Source organism: Salarias fasciatus, chromosome 16 (genome assembly GCF_902148845.1).
Source record: "Salarias fasciatus chromosome 16, fSalaFa1.1, whole genome shotgun sequence".
Lineage (NCBI taxonomy): Eukaryota > Metazoa > Chordata > Actinopteri > Blenniiformes > Blenniidae > Salarias > Salarias fasciatus.
This window is the reverse complement of record NC_043760.1, coordinates 13,436,633-13,450,566: the sequence shown is the minus strand read 5'-3', so window position 1 is coordinate 13,450,566 and position 13,934 is coordinate 13,436,633. Positions and strand designations below refer to the sequence as shown.

Below are 13,934 nucleotides of genomic sequence, written 5' to 3'. Positions count from 1 at the left end.
ATATATGGTGTCTTCACGCGTTGTGACTGCAGACAAATATATGAGCAATCTAAATCATGTTTGCTTTCATTGCCATATTGTAACACGAGGAGGTCTGAATGCAGTTCAGTCTTTTGACCCACAAGCCACAAAACGTTCTGCATTTGTTTAATCCCTCGTTTTATCACCAATAATTTAGAGTACGTGACTTGTTCTCTAAACAATATAAACCTGATTACTTCAGCAGGGGTAACTTAATAAAATGGGTCAAAGACTTCAAATGCTGTGTGTATTAGTGATTCTGGTCTGGCAGCAGCAGAGAAAAGCCATTTGCTTTCCTGGCCGGTCTCTCAGTCCAGAATCTGCTGATTAGAGCAGCATGCGGCCCAACAGATGGAGAAGGAACCCAGTCTTTAAATGGCAGTGGTGGGGTTGTATTAGGAAGCCTTTTTTTCCGTTGAGGGGGGAGTTGGAGCACGTTCAGGGGTGAGGGTCACAGGTCACCAGGAGCCACAAGTGAAGTGAGTGACATTTACGTTGGGAGGTGCCCAACAGTAATCGTGCTGTGGTGATCTGGCAGATGTGTGAGAGTCACACCGATGCACACCGATTCTGTTATTAGTCGTCAGAAATAGACTTGTTTTGAATGCTTTGTAATGTACGAGGGGGTACCCAAAAAAAAACGGAATTTGGTCAGAAAACAATAATAATAATGAGTTCCGACTTCTGGCCGTCAGATGTGCTGCAGGTAAGCCTCATGCACATCTGTGAGAAATTTGAGCTCCGAGAGTTACATTGACGCCTGTCAGGCGCTATTTATAGCAACAGAGTGCAGAGGAGGTCTGCGATTTTCTCCAAAATTGCGACATTGCCTGGGAAGCCAGAGCAGCGCGTAAACATTAAATTCTGCTTTTTGCTGGGAAAAAACAGCAGCAGAAACACTCACCTTGTTGCAGCAAGCCTACAAGGATGATGCTCTGGTGAAGAATCAGGTCCATGAGTGGTTCGGGTGGTTTAAAAAGGGCCAGATGTCCGCGCGTCAGGTGCGCTCAGCCGTGAAAACAATGCTGAGCTGCTTTTCTGTTGTCCAGGGTATCGTCCACAGCAAGTTTGTCCCTCCAGGTCAGACTGTAAACCAGGACTACTACATGGAAGTCCTCAGACGGCTCCGTGAGGATGTGAGGAGGAAGCGGCCCGCGGAGTGGCGGAGTGGAGCCCGGTTGATCCACCACGACAGTGCGCCAGCGGACACGGCGCTGCGCGTCACGCAGTTTCTGGCGAAGAATAAGATGAATCTCCTCTCCCATCCACCTTATTCGCCAGATGTAGCCTCGAGTGACTTTTTCTTGTTCCCCAAGTTGAAGAAAGAGCTGAAGGGACAGCGGTTTGCAGATGTGGAGGAGGTGACAGAAAAATCGCAGCCTGCATAAAATGGCACTTTTACGCGCGGGTCTGACGACGCATTGGTGAAGTGGGAGACACGGCTGGAGCGCTGCATGAATGCAGATGGGGCTTATTTTGAAGGCGACGGTGGTGTTTTATTTTGAAATGTCATAAATAAAAAGTTATAATCAAATTCCGGTTTTTTTTGGGTACACCCTCGTAAACGTATAATTCCCCAGTGTAGAATCAACAAATGGCTTGCTATGTGTGTGGTTGGTGTGTGTGTGTGTGTGTGTGTGTGTGTGTGTGTGTGTGTGTGTGTGTGTGTGTTCTTGTATTTCTATCCTTGTCGGGGCCAAATGTCCCCACAAGAATAGCAAAACGTGGAACGACGTGCCTTGTGGGGACCTTTTTCCGGTCCTAAGTAGGAGAAACAGTGTTTTCTTGACCATGTTGTTGTTACTGAAAAAAGTAAAAGTGCAAAAACATTTCTTTAGGGTTAGGCTTTGTTGTGGTGTGGGTTAGGGTTAGGGTAAGGGTCAGGGTTAGGGGCTAGACATGAATGGGAGTCAATGGACGGTCCCCACAAGGATAGAAATACAAGACTGTGTGTGTGTGTGTGTGTGTGTGTGTGTGAGAGAGAGAGAGAGAGAGAGAGAGAAAGGGAGATTTGATCAGATCAGATAAAAGGCATGTTTTGCTTACTTCTCTTACCACACACACACACACACACACACACACACACACACACACACACACACACACACACACACACACACACACACACAAACTCCTTGGCTAAGAACTTTGTTCCTGTTTACTCTGTGCACAGAAAAGTAACCGAGCTGCAGCTTTCTGCTCCGTTGTATTTGATGCTCATACATCAAGCAGAGGGTGAAGAACAGGTAAATGCCACAACTGATCAGTTATTTACTTAAGAAATGTGACAATTCTGTGTAAGTACATTTTAGATATATAGGTAATCTGTTTTTAAGAACAGCTCACACTTAGAAGATATCAATAGCTACATGAAGTTTGTCAAATCTATTGAAAACACTTTTTTTCTAAACTTTAGATATAAAACTGTTTTACATGTTTGCTTATACTACAGGAACTAAATGACGTGTTTATGTGCTGCAGCCTATAGATCACACATGAAACATGCAACAAAAAGAATGCTTTTTAAAATGCTTGAATTTTTAAGTCCTTTTTCTCCATATTGAGAACTTATTTTTTGCTATTTGCGCAATAATAAGCATGAAGAATGATATTGTTGAACCAAAAGGAACACTTGAAAATATATTGAAGTCAAAATAACTTGAACAAATAAGGATATTGATAAAATTATATAAATTATTGCCCTGTGATGAACTGTAAACCTGTCCAGGGCATACCCTGCCCTCAAACCACAAGTTATCTGGGATTGGCTCCAGCACCCCGTGGCCCTGAACAAGATGAGTGGTAACAGAAGATGAATTTATAAAACGACACCATCGTCTGAATAGAAGATGTGAATAAAAAGAAGTGAGTAGTTCTGCAGCCTCGGGTTGGCTGTTCCTGGGTGTGAGGGTCCAAAGAGAGGAAAAGTTACGTCACCTCTAGTTTTTTGATCTGAAATCACAAACAGACTTCTAATGGTCCAGAATCAACTCATGATGAGCTTCAGTAACAATTCAATTCTTTACCACGAGACTTACAGGAAGCCAGGGGAGAGAAAATAAGTCTTTGAGGTGTCTGATGTCTTCTGTTCAATCCGGAGCAGAGATGACTTGGAAGTCTCTAAGTTGAAGTTATGATCAAATGTAGCTTCCACGTTTTGGGCTGCGGAACTGACACCAAGGACAGGGAGCGTGATTTCTATGAGCTGAATGTCTTGGTGGGGAGCAATCAGACTAAATTCAGGATTACTGGAGATGCACAGATGAAGCTTTTTGGAGCTTCATGAAGCGCCGTCTTTAGTTTCTGAAACCACTAGATGGCACTCTTGGTTCTAAGATAGGGGCTGGAGGACTGGCAATGAGATGTGCTCTCAAACATTTCTTGAACAGACAGCACCATCTAGTGGCTTTAAGAAATAAAGACAGTGATTCTTGACGCTTCGTCTGAACATCACAAAGGATTCACTGTTGTTGATTTAAAAAAAAAATTGTGAAAAATGTTCCTTTTCTGTTTCTATTTCCTCAGATGGAAAAGTACGAGCAACTCCCTAATGATACATATTCGTGGGACGAGGGAGATTCCTTTGCTCCCTGCGAATTGATCGTGCCTGGATTCAATTCCCTGGGTCTGCTGATTGTCTACATGATTGTGTTTGTCATCAGCCTCATGGGCAACAGCGTGGTCGTGTATGTGGTGTGTAGCATGAGGAAAACCACCACAGAGGTCTACTTGTTGCACCTGGCGTTGGCAGACCTGCTCTTCTGTCTGACCCTCCCTTTCTGGGCCGTTGATGTTCACTATGGTTGGATCTTCGGCGGATTCTTGTGCAAGCTCCTCTCGGGCTTCCAGGAAGCGTCGGTGTACAGCGGCGTCTTCCTGCTGGCGTGCATCAGCGTGGACCGTTACTTCGCCATCGTGAGAGCCACTCGGGTCTCGTCCTCCCATCACCTGCAGGTGAGGGTGATCTGCGGCGTGGTGTGGCTGGTGGCCGTCGGCCTGTCCCTACCAGCGATGATTAAGAGGGAGAGCATGTACGACGACGACCTGGGTCAGTACATCTGCTATGACAACGTAACCGCCAAGAGCAGTGACCACTGGAGGGTGAGCGTGCGCATCCTGCAGCACTCCGTGGGCTTCTTCCTGCCATTGCTGGTGATGGCTGTGTGCTACGGCTGGACCGTGGCAACACTCTTTCAGACGCGCAATCAGCAAAAGCACAAGGCCATGTGCGTCATCCTGGCCGTAGTGCTGGCTTTCATCCTCTGCTGGCTGCCCTACAACGTCACCATCTTGATCGACACGCTCATGAGGCGAGAGTGGCTGTGTGAGACCCAGTATGTGGTGGAGATGGTTCTGAACGTGACCAAGCTGGTGGCCTTCATGCACTGCGCAGTCAACCCGGTGCTGTACGCCTTCATTGGCGAGAAGTTTCGAAGGCAGCTGGCCTTGGCTCTTTCCAAATGTGGCCTCTGCCAGAGGTTTCAGGCAGCGAGCAGGAGGAGCAGCGCCGGGAGCGTCAGATCCAGGAACTCCTCGGTGTTGGTCTGATGGAGGAGCTCCGTCCACTCCAGCGGTGGTTGCTTTTATCAGTGTGAGTCAATGTTTATAACTGAAGGTACTGTAAGTAACTCCAGACATAAATTCAAGTTCCCACTGAGAAGCTAACCTTGAAACAACTGATAGCCTCCTCCCAGTACAGTATTTGATTTTTTAAAAAAGTAATGTTGAAATTATTTGGACAGAAAATTAGGCTGTCGGAATTTATCATATTAATTGCAATTAATTAATGCAGGGCTGTCAAAGATTTTTTTTTTAAATCACATTAATCGTGTAATTAGAGTTAGTGCTTTAGAGATTGGTTCAACTGATAATTTGGACTGATGAACAATTTGCGATATGGGCTGAAAACGGCTTCAAAATGCAAAACGACAGAATTTTAAACATGAAATTCAAAGCAATATAGCAGATTCAACAACCATGAACTTAACTGGTTTGCAAAATGTTTTTACTTTTCTTTAAATTTTCCTACTGTTGATAAACTGTTTTCTTTGATGACTTATTCACGAAAACATATCAATTGTTGTCTATTTTGTGTGTGTGTGTGCCTGTTTATTTCTGCTAGTTTGGCTTTTTTGTGCGTTTGGTGGATTCAGATTATGTTACCCCGAGTAAGTGGAAATTTTGTGATAACAATTATAAATGCATTGATGTATTTTCACTCTTGTTTTAATTTTGTTTTCAGGTTTACACAAGTAATGCATGAAAACTTGTCTTTCTGTGATCACTTATGCCCGTCCGAATTTGGGCTTTGTTTGATTGAAATGCTGTCAAAGTCAGTAATGATAAAAGAAATAAAAAGACAAATCCTGATATCGGTCCTCAAAAGGCTCCAGTCTGACCCACCGAGCCTCCAGGCAAATTTTAAAGATTTAAAAGAAGACAGATTTTTTTTTAAAGAGATTTATTTATAGAGAGAGGAACACAGCACAACACCTGAGCTGAGGTATCAGGGATGCTGCCATGAAAAGTAACTCACTACAACCAAACCAGCCCCAAAGCCACGCTGTCAGAGTGAGTTTGTAAAATGATCTAACATCAATAGGATTTTTTAAAAATATTTTTTGGATATTTCACTGTATTTTGTACCAGAAGATTTCAATAAACTGGCTTTGTTTTTGTTTTTTTTTAAAGATTGTAACCCTTTTTCTGAAAATAAAGACTTTTTTTAATCACTTACACTCTGCACCACAAAACTGAAGTTTCAAATCAAAGTTTACTATGGCACTATTTCATCAATCTATAAGTTTCTCTCTGTTTGCCCTGTCGTGAACTTCAGATGTGTCCAGGATGTGTTGCTCCTGTCATGTACTGTCAGCAGATTTCCTGTTTCCTGCTGCAGTTAGCGAGAAAAGATAATTTAAGAAATCGTGTCACCAGCGTAATCTTAACTGCTCAGATCACTGGTTAGATTGTTATTAGAGGCTGTTACCTTGCTTGACCTCATGTGGCTCCTCGACAATATGCAGTGACCACTGTGACAACCTTTAATGGTCACAACCACCTGGTAAAGGCAGAAATCGGTGTCTCTCACCTCTTCTGCCACTTTAATATCTGTTTATTTTAGGAGTGTTTGGGGGTTCAAAATTTTTTTATTCTAAATATCTACAGATTCGCTGTTTTCAGCATTGTGTTCACATTTTTTCATTACTTTTGTAAGTTTTGTTTTAAAGTTGGTACATACCAGAAATTTAATTTATATGTGGTCAAGCCTTTTGGGAAAGTGCTTCAACAAGTTTTAAAACAGTTTTCAAAAACTGTGATAAAAATCTCAAACGGATATCCTCAAAAAAGTGTTTTCTCCTCTTGCAACACTGTCTTCACCACTGTCCTGCAAAAAAGAAAGAAAGACAATACGTCAGAAGCCTGACTGTCACCATTCAAATGTCGACAAATTATTGCCTAGCCCTTTCCGTGTTGTTAATGTCGTTTAATGCATTGTCCTGTAGTATTTAAGATTTTGTTCTGTCGCGAATCTTGTGTCTATATTTGCAAAACACTGGGTTTTAAGCCCACTTAGAATAGTGTATATGAAGAGAAAATGACTTGCAATCAGATAATAACAGGCAGAAGTGATGAAACATCTATTGCAATCTCTCTGACCAGCAACGTTCATTCATGAAGCACTTATGTTGAAATGTGTGGTTCAACAAACGTGACGCCAGGGCCGGCTCTAGGCATAGGCGAACTAGGCGGCCGCCTAGGGCGCCACGTCCCGAGGGGGGCGCCGCGGTCGTACAAGGGGCGCCACGACGCTCTGTGTTCCGTGTGCCCCGCTGTGCAGCGGTCCGACGCACCGCGCTCCTCGTCCTCGGCGCTGCCCGGCACTGATCGGTATTGTTTGGCACCGCACCTCAGCACCTTTCAACAGGATTTACTGCTGCTTCATGCTCAGAGCTCGAGCCATGTTTCTGTCTCTGCTGTTGATTTGTTCCTCTGTTAAATATCATTTCAACCTCTTCAGTTCACCAATGAACCTGCTCACTGTGGTTTTTTTTCAATGATTCACTGTTTATTATTTTTGAGAAACAAAAGTCACTATGTCGACAAGAAGATTCTGGGGGTATTCCCCTAACTTTTTAAATGATGCAGCTGATTAGATACTGGAAGCTACATGAATCATCACAAATGCATTCTGGGAATCTGTCCAGGATCATGCATGTCATCAGTGCACTGTGCCCAATGGCTCATTACAAATAGCGGTGAGAAGAGATGACCAAAACACAACCTCGAGAAATGCTCGATACATCTTGTTTTAATCCAATAAAAAGAGGAAGTGGGGGGGGGGGGGGGGGGGGGTTATACCTTATGATCTTTTGAATTAATATTCACTCCCATATACATATTGGAAATGGTCAATCCAGTAAAATGTCCATTAGAGTAACAGCGCAACACTTTTAACTGACCCATTTCCAGGACATGAGTAAACAGTAGCAGCAGCAATATGTTGCAATAAAAAGTTAAAGAGAGTGTTTACTAGAAGTGAGGTTAAGGTTCTAAAGTAAACACTTCAGACTCCTTAAGCATACTCGGCACTGCAGTCATTTCTAATCCAAACATAAATTCCTCCATTGGACACTAACCGCTTGGAATCTTCAGGCCTCACTAGGACTCTTTAAAAACAACTTTGTTCTCCCCAAAGTTGATCAGTATCCTCAGTTTTTTGGATTCACCAAAAAGCATCAAGAACTTTACAAACATATTCAGAGTCTTTGGACCTGGTTGGATTTCTTCAAATCTTACTTGGTCTCTTTCATCAAAATCCAGGAACTTAAGGTTTTTACACCATCTTTGTACTTTGAGGCACACTTTTTTTTTCCTTAACTGAATCTAAACTAATCTAAACTTTCTAAAGACATCCTGCTGTGTATTCAGGATATCAGCGGAACTAGGCAACACAAGTTGCTCTAACGAATTGTTGATTTTTTTTTAATGTGGATGTTTGTGTTTGTTGTAACCTCATCTTACACATGGTTGTGCTCTTTGATTTTTTTTTCTTTCCTCATGCAATATGTTTTGAAGGCATATTTTGCAGTCAAATCCATGCTTGTGTTATGAAAAAACAGGAAATTTATCTTTATAATACACTTTAATGTGATCTTTATTTATAGAATCAAATTATAGTTATTCCATGTTAAAAAGTGTCCCACCCCTGATCATGGATTCTCTATGAGGGGCCCCTGCAGCTCCATTTGGCCCCTCAGGCCGCTCGCCGGGTATTTCCCGCCCTGCACTCACAGAAGTGGGCGGGGACGCGGCTGCGCTTAGGCGCGAGCTCCTATTACCATGGTAACAGCGTAGTCACAGCTCGTCTGTCGGCTCTCAGCACAAGCTAACCTTGTCGCGGATAAACTGCGCGAAAGTGCCCCGCTGATCGCTTGTGAGCCGCGGAGCAGGACGGATTATCATCGCAGCATTCAGGTAATCCCCGTGAGTCCCAACAGATGAGATCCCCGGGCCCCTGTTGCAGCTCGACACGGTAACGCTAGCGGTTCGAGCTACTGAGAAAACGATCAAGTTTGGATAATGGCTGAGCTGGAGCAGGCGACTTCCGATGATGCTCTCCAAATTAAAACCCCAGGCCTCAACAAATATTGGTTATCAATGTAGTTTAAGTTAGAATTGAATGCGAGTTTGGATTAATTCTATTCATTGACAGATAGAGCTTTTTTTTTTTTTTAAATAAAATAGTTGACATGCTGAGATCATTTCACTTGATGAAGTTGAACTGTCGCTGACTTTAATTTTGAAAGGCGACCGCTCCAACCGGAAGTCATAATGGAATAGGCCACTCTAACTTTTCATGTTATCTTTAGTCACGTTTGTATGAGAAGTTAATTTGCTTCACGCGACGCTCGTTGATTTCCTGGTGGATTTACTGAAACATGCGAACTGAATTCACGTGAGTCCGTGTTTGTTTGTCATCTGCTAACTGTCAGCTTAAACCGTTCGGCTCGTGACATCCGTGCTGCGCCATGAAGCGCTCCGGTTTGTTTACACTCCAGATTGTTGATGCTCCTGTTTTTTATCTGCCCGTTTCCCTTCAACTTTAGCATTTGTCCCATGACGGCCGATTTGTTGTGCAGTAGTTGCAAGAAGGGGAAAAAATTGTAAAACAAAACATATTAAATAGTAATAATCACACGAGACATTTGCATTGACAGCAATTTTGGTCTTTTAATCAGGTGTAGTTCAGTGTATGCACCTGTTTGTTTACACTCATGTTTGTTTGTTTCCACCCATTTCTGTTTACTTCGCTGTCTGTTCCACTTGTGTGGGTTAACCTGTTTCTTTGCACTTATGGTTGTATATATGCACCTGTATGTCTACACCTGTGTTTGTTTACGCTCCTCATTGTTTCCTGCAGGCTCGGACAGAGTGAGGATGTCCAACGACCTGGCCGGTGTGTGGGAGGTGGCTCTGAGCGACGGCGTCCACCGGATCGAGTTTGAACACGGCACGACCACGGGGAAGAGGGTCATCTACGTGGATGGCAAAGTACGCCTTCACGGTGTTCCCCTCTCCCTGCGTGTGCGTGCACGTGTCTGCTCACCTGTGATGTTGTGCGTGCAGGAGGTCCTCAGACGAGACTGGATGTTCAAACTGGTGGGGAAGGAGACGTTCACGGTGGGCGGCGCGGACACCAAGGCCACCATCAACATCGACGCGGTCAGCGGCTTCGCCTACGAGTACACCCTGGAGATCAATGGCAAGAGCCTGAAGAAGTACATGGAGAACAGGTCAAAGGTCACCAGCACCTGGGTGTTGAACCTGGACGGTACTGACTGCAGAGTGGTCCTGGGTGAGCCCTCGACACCATATCCTCCACTGATCATGTAGTTTTCATGCTCATCATTGCCTCATATATTCAACATCCATGATTCATTCATTTTTAATCCTCAGTCTAATCAGTTGGGATTGATTTTGAATAGTTTGATTTATGCCCGTTCAGAACTACCCTGTGATATTACACCAGGGCTGAGGCTAAGCTCTTTAACAGCTTTTAAGCGCTGTGCCATCTTCGGGTTAGTTAATCCTTCTCACAGCTGATCAGGTGGCATGCAGAGGAACATGTGAAGGGCCAGAAGAGGCTCACTGCACGGGCAGAAATGGAGAGGATGGAACCAGGTTTTTGTCTCCTCCATAGAACTAAACTGGACAAAGAATTCCACTTTAAAATATTGGTTCAAATTCAGCTTAGAGCTACCAAAGTTTTCAGCTACTGACTTTGTAATGGGAAGTTCATGAGTTTAAAGATGCTCCTCAGATATTTCCTCCTCCACAAACTGCTGATCTGTATCAACAGACAGCATTTCTCCCTGAGAAATATTAATATTTGGAGTGCAGAACAACAGTTAAAACAGAGTAGACAGAGATGTTGACTAAGATCTTTTCAGCAATCAGTCGTATTACTCGTTTTTCCAACATGACACAAGACACAGCTAAGACAGGTTTTCTAAATTTAGGCAGGATTATAGCTGCTGTTTTACTTTTCAGACCTGTATGGAGTCACGGTTTAACACTCCGTAATACTTATTACACTATTTCCATCATACTTTCAAACCATGTGGTTCTAAATGGTGTTTTTTAAAGAAACAGTGAAAGATGCAGCCTCAACTACAAATAAATATCCAGTCAGTTTTAAACACATAGAGTGTATATTTGCCCTGTTGTTACAAGTCATTAAGAATAATCAAAGGCTTTCCTTTGCTGTGAATTTGCCGTGTCTAACTTGGAACGGGGTACTTTATTGTCACAAACTGCAGAGACAAATGGACTCCTTTGAGAGTGTCTCATCTCCTGCTGCCTCCATCACTTTCTCTGCTATTGTTTTTGGTGACGTGACATCAAGATTAGATAATATCACACAACGGCTGAATCATCATATCAGCAGTGTAGAAGTTACTCCCATTTTTAGTGAACAGACAATATCTTTATGTACAGATTATTTCCTGCTTGAGATACAAGACAGACAATAAAATAGAAAAATAAAACACAATACAAAGGGAACAAAACGTTGCATCTGTCAGACACCGATTATTAGTGTTCTACATACTGAGTAATTGTAAAGGCTATACAGATCCACCACAAGTCTTATTGTATTTAGAGATATGTTTCATGTTTCGATTTAAAGTTTACATGTGCTAATATCACTATTTTGAATCAATTTCTGTGATCAGATCAGATCTGAGAGCCTGGCTTAACCTCTTCACTGCTGCTGTGTTTCAGAGAAAGACACGATGGACGTGTGGTGTAACGGAGAGAAGATCGAGACTGCAGTGAGTCTGTTTCCCTTTCGAGGATGCATCACTGTTTCCATGAAGCTGTGCATGAATAAAGTCTCTGTGAGCGTCCCGAATGCCACCACTGAAAGCATCCCTCTCTCCCCTCAGGGGGAGTTTGTGGACGACGGCACGGAGACACATTTCACGCTCGGGGATCACAACTGCTGCGTGAAAGCTGTGAGCAGCGGGAAGCGGCGAGACGGGATCATCCACACGCTGCTGGTGGACGGCACCGAGATCGCAGAGTGTGTGGAGTGACTGCAGCCGGGGGTTTGTGTTCTGGCGGAGCCGGTTCCCATGGCCACACAGTGCAGAATATATCAGCCACAACGACGGGGAACGCTGACTGTGTGTCCGTGCAGCTGCTGAAGAAGCGTGGGCAGATCAGGGTTTTCTGAAAATGTCCACGCGAGAGAGAGAGAAAAAAAAAAACAACAACCTGAAAACCTTTTTAATATTTGATCAGTGAGCTGGTACTTTATACTGATCTGAATGGGACCAATCTCAGTCGCCGTCATCAGCATTTAAAGTTTACATGAACAAGTACAGAGTCAAATGTGTTTAGGACAAAAATCCCCCTCATTACAAATAACAAATCACAAACTCACAGTAAAGCGTTCGTGCAGTTTTACTGTCTCTCATTTTGAGCGATAACGTCGTTTTTATACATTATTACTTTAATATCAAGAAACTATCACATTGTAGCGTGAATGTAATGTAATATATTATCACATCTTGTCATGACATCTAAATGTGTATGTTGTAAAACTTTCCAACAAAAATCTTTTTTGAGGTAACTTTTCTCATACATGTTTGGATTTGGCATTATAATTAAGCATGGGCATATAATTTCCCCCTATAAAACAAGTTTATTATGCTATAAAGCTTTCCCATATATCAAGCAATTTTATTGCAATACCACACAAAACATGAATCAATCAAAGTTCATTTAGCACTTTTCAGATTTAAAAAACAATACATAGTGCTTTAAAGCATTTAAAACATAAGACAAAAAGAAAGCATGAAGTAATCACACACTAACAATAGCAAAAGCCCATAAAAACCATTTTTTCATGATATGGCTTTAAAATATAATATATGTTAAAGGGTCTGACATAAGAAAATTTAAAGTTAAACAACATAATAAATTATTGGCATATTTTCATAATACAATATGAAAAGTCTTTTTAAGTAATCTCTTAAAAAATCATAATGTAGAAAATCACATTTTACCAAGAAATATGATCAGTGCTTACTTTGACATGCAATGGGCCATTTTCACAGCTCCACTACTTCCTGAAATTAACTGTGCACATTCATTTCCTGTCTTGCATTATTGGCCAAAATGATTAATCCAGGTGTGTCTTGTTGCAGCAGTCCAAACCAGACACACCTGGATTAATCAGTTTGGCCAATAATGCAAGACAGGAAATGAATGTGCACAGTTATTTTCAGGAAGTAGTGAAGCTGTGAAAATACCCCATTGTGTCAGAAATGTGTAAAAATCTATTGAGGTATCATGTGAAAATTTTATTTCATACTGAGAAACACATAAGTTTTCCTTACACCCAGGAAATCTTCCTCACAGTAAACTGTTACATGCTCTGTTTTCTTAACATCCCTTAAGTGAAGTTATCTCTTCAAAAATGTACTACGTAAAATGTGACATTGTGAAAATTCTCAGAAACAAAATAGCATAAAATGGAACAAAAATAGTCTCTGAAAACTTGATTACTCACTTCATTCATGTAAATATTGATCATATCAAAGTTTCCATATGTTCACATGTGAGTTTTCCCCAAAAGTGTTTACAAAATGAGATTGTGCTGTAATCTGAAATGTCATTTAAGGCTAATCCTCACTCTTTCATGCAATCTTTTGTTGCACTATTTGAGCAGATGTAATGAACTCTATTTATGCTACAATGTAAAAAAAATTCACTTTCATATCAAAAAGTTCCACCACAATATCTGTCATGAACTATGATTAAAAATAAGCATTTTGGAAGGTTTCCATTTTGAATCGGATGTCCTCCACTTGATGTCATATCACATTTAACAACACATTTTAGGTAATATGTGAAGATAGTGTAAACATTTATGCTACAATGTGAGTTTTGCTTCATATGCAGAAGCTTGTACCAGAAGAACATTAAAATCTGCTCATAAATCATCATAATGTAAAATGTTCAAATCATCTCTTGATAATGAATCAACAGTAACATCTGATGACATCCCACTGAGGTATTACTTCACAAAATGAATAATATAAAGCCATGCACATTTATTTTGTAATGTTTTTAGATTTGAGTGATTCTAAAAAACAAAACTGGTTTGCTTTTATTTCAAATTTCAGTTTCATTACTTTTGTCCTCCAATTAAAAAAAACCCATCTTCTTTTATGAGACACTGTTTTGGACTTTTGAAGCCTATAAGCTAAGAAAACTGTCAGTTCATGTGTAAAAATCTTATTTATATTTTTTTTCTTTAGTTATTTTCAGATGCACCTGTATTTATTTGCTCCATTTAAGCTTCATCATTTCTCCATAGCTTTAAATACCACTTCCATTTG

General features: G+C 41.6%; 2 protein-coding genes across 3 annotated transcripts; both read left to right on the top strand.

Moving 5' to 3' along the window:
• Positions 1-2,183: 2,183 nt before the first annotated feature.
• Positions 2,184-5,683, top strand: LOC115403286 (C-X-C chemokine receptor type 2-like). The gene is made up of 2 exons (XM_030112147.1): positions 2,184-2,267; positions 3,547-5,683. Exons 1-2 carry the CDS (start codon positions 2,235-2,237, stop codon positions 4,567-4,569), a joined length of 1,056 nt encoding a protein of 351 aa, XP_029968007.1. The 5' UTR covers positions 2,184-2,234; the 3' UTR covers positions 4,570-5,683.
• A 2,690-nt stretch (positions 5,684-8,373) lies between these two features.
• LOC115403174 (fas apoptotic inhibitory molecule 1-like) lies at positions 8,374-12,009 on the top strand. 2 transcript variants are annotated; one of them, XM_030111995.1, is made up of 5 exons: positions 8,374-8,499; positions 9,446-9,576; positions 9,652-9,880; positions 11,308-11,357; positions 11,472-12,008. In XM_030111995.1, exons 2-5 carry the CDS (start codon positions 9,463-9,465, stop codon positions 11,619-11,621), a joined length of 543 nt encoding a protein of 180 aa, XP_029967855.1. In that variant the 5' UTR covers positions 8,374-8,499; positions 9,446-9,462; the 3' UTR covers positions 11,622-12,008. The 2 variants fall into 2 exon arrangements, with proteins under 2 accessions (XP_029967855.1, XP_029967856.1); XM_030111996.1 differs by lacking the exon at positions 8,374-8,499 and adding an exon at positions 8,911-8,980 and having other exon boundaries at positions 11,472-12,009.
• The last annotated feature ends 1,925 nt before the right edge of the window (positions 12,010-13,934 follow it).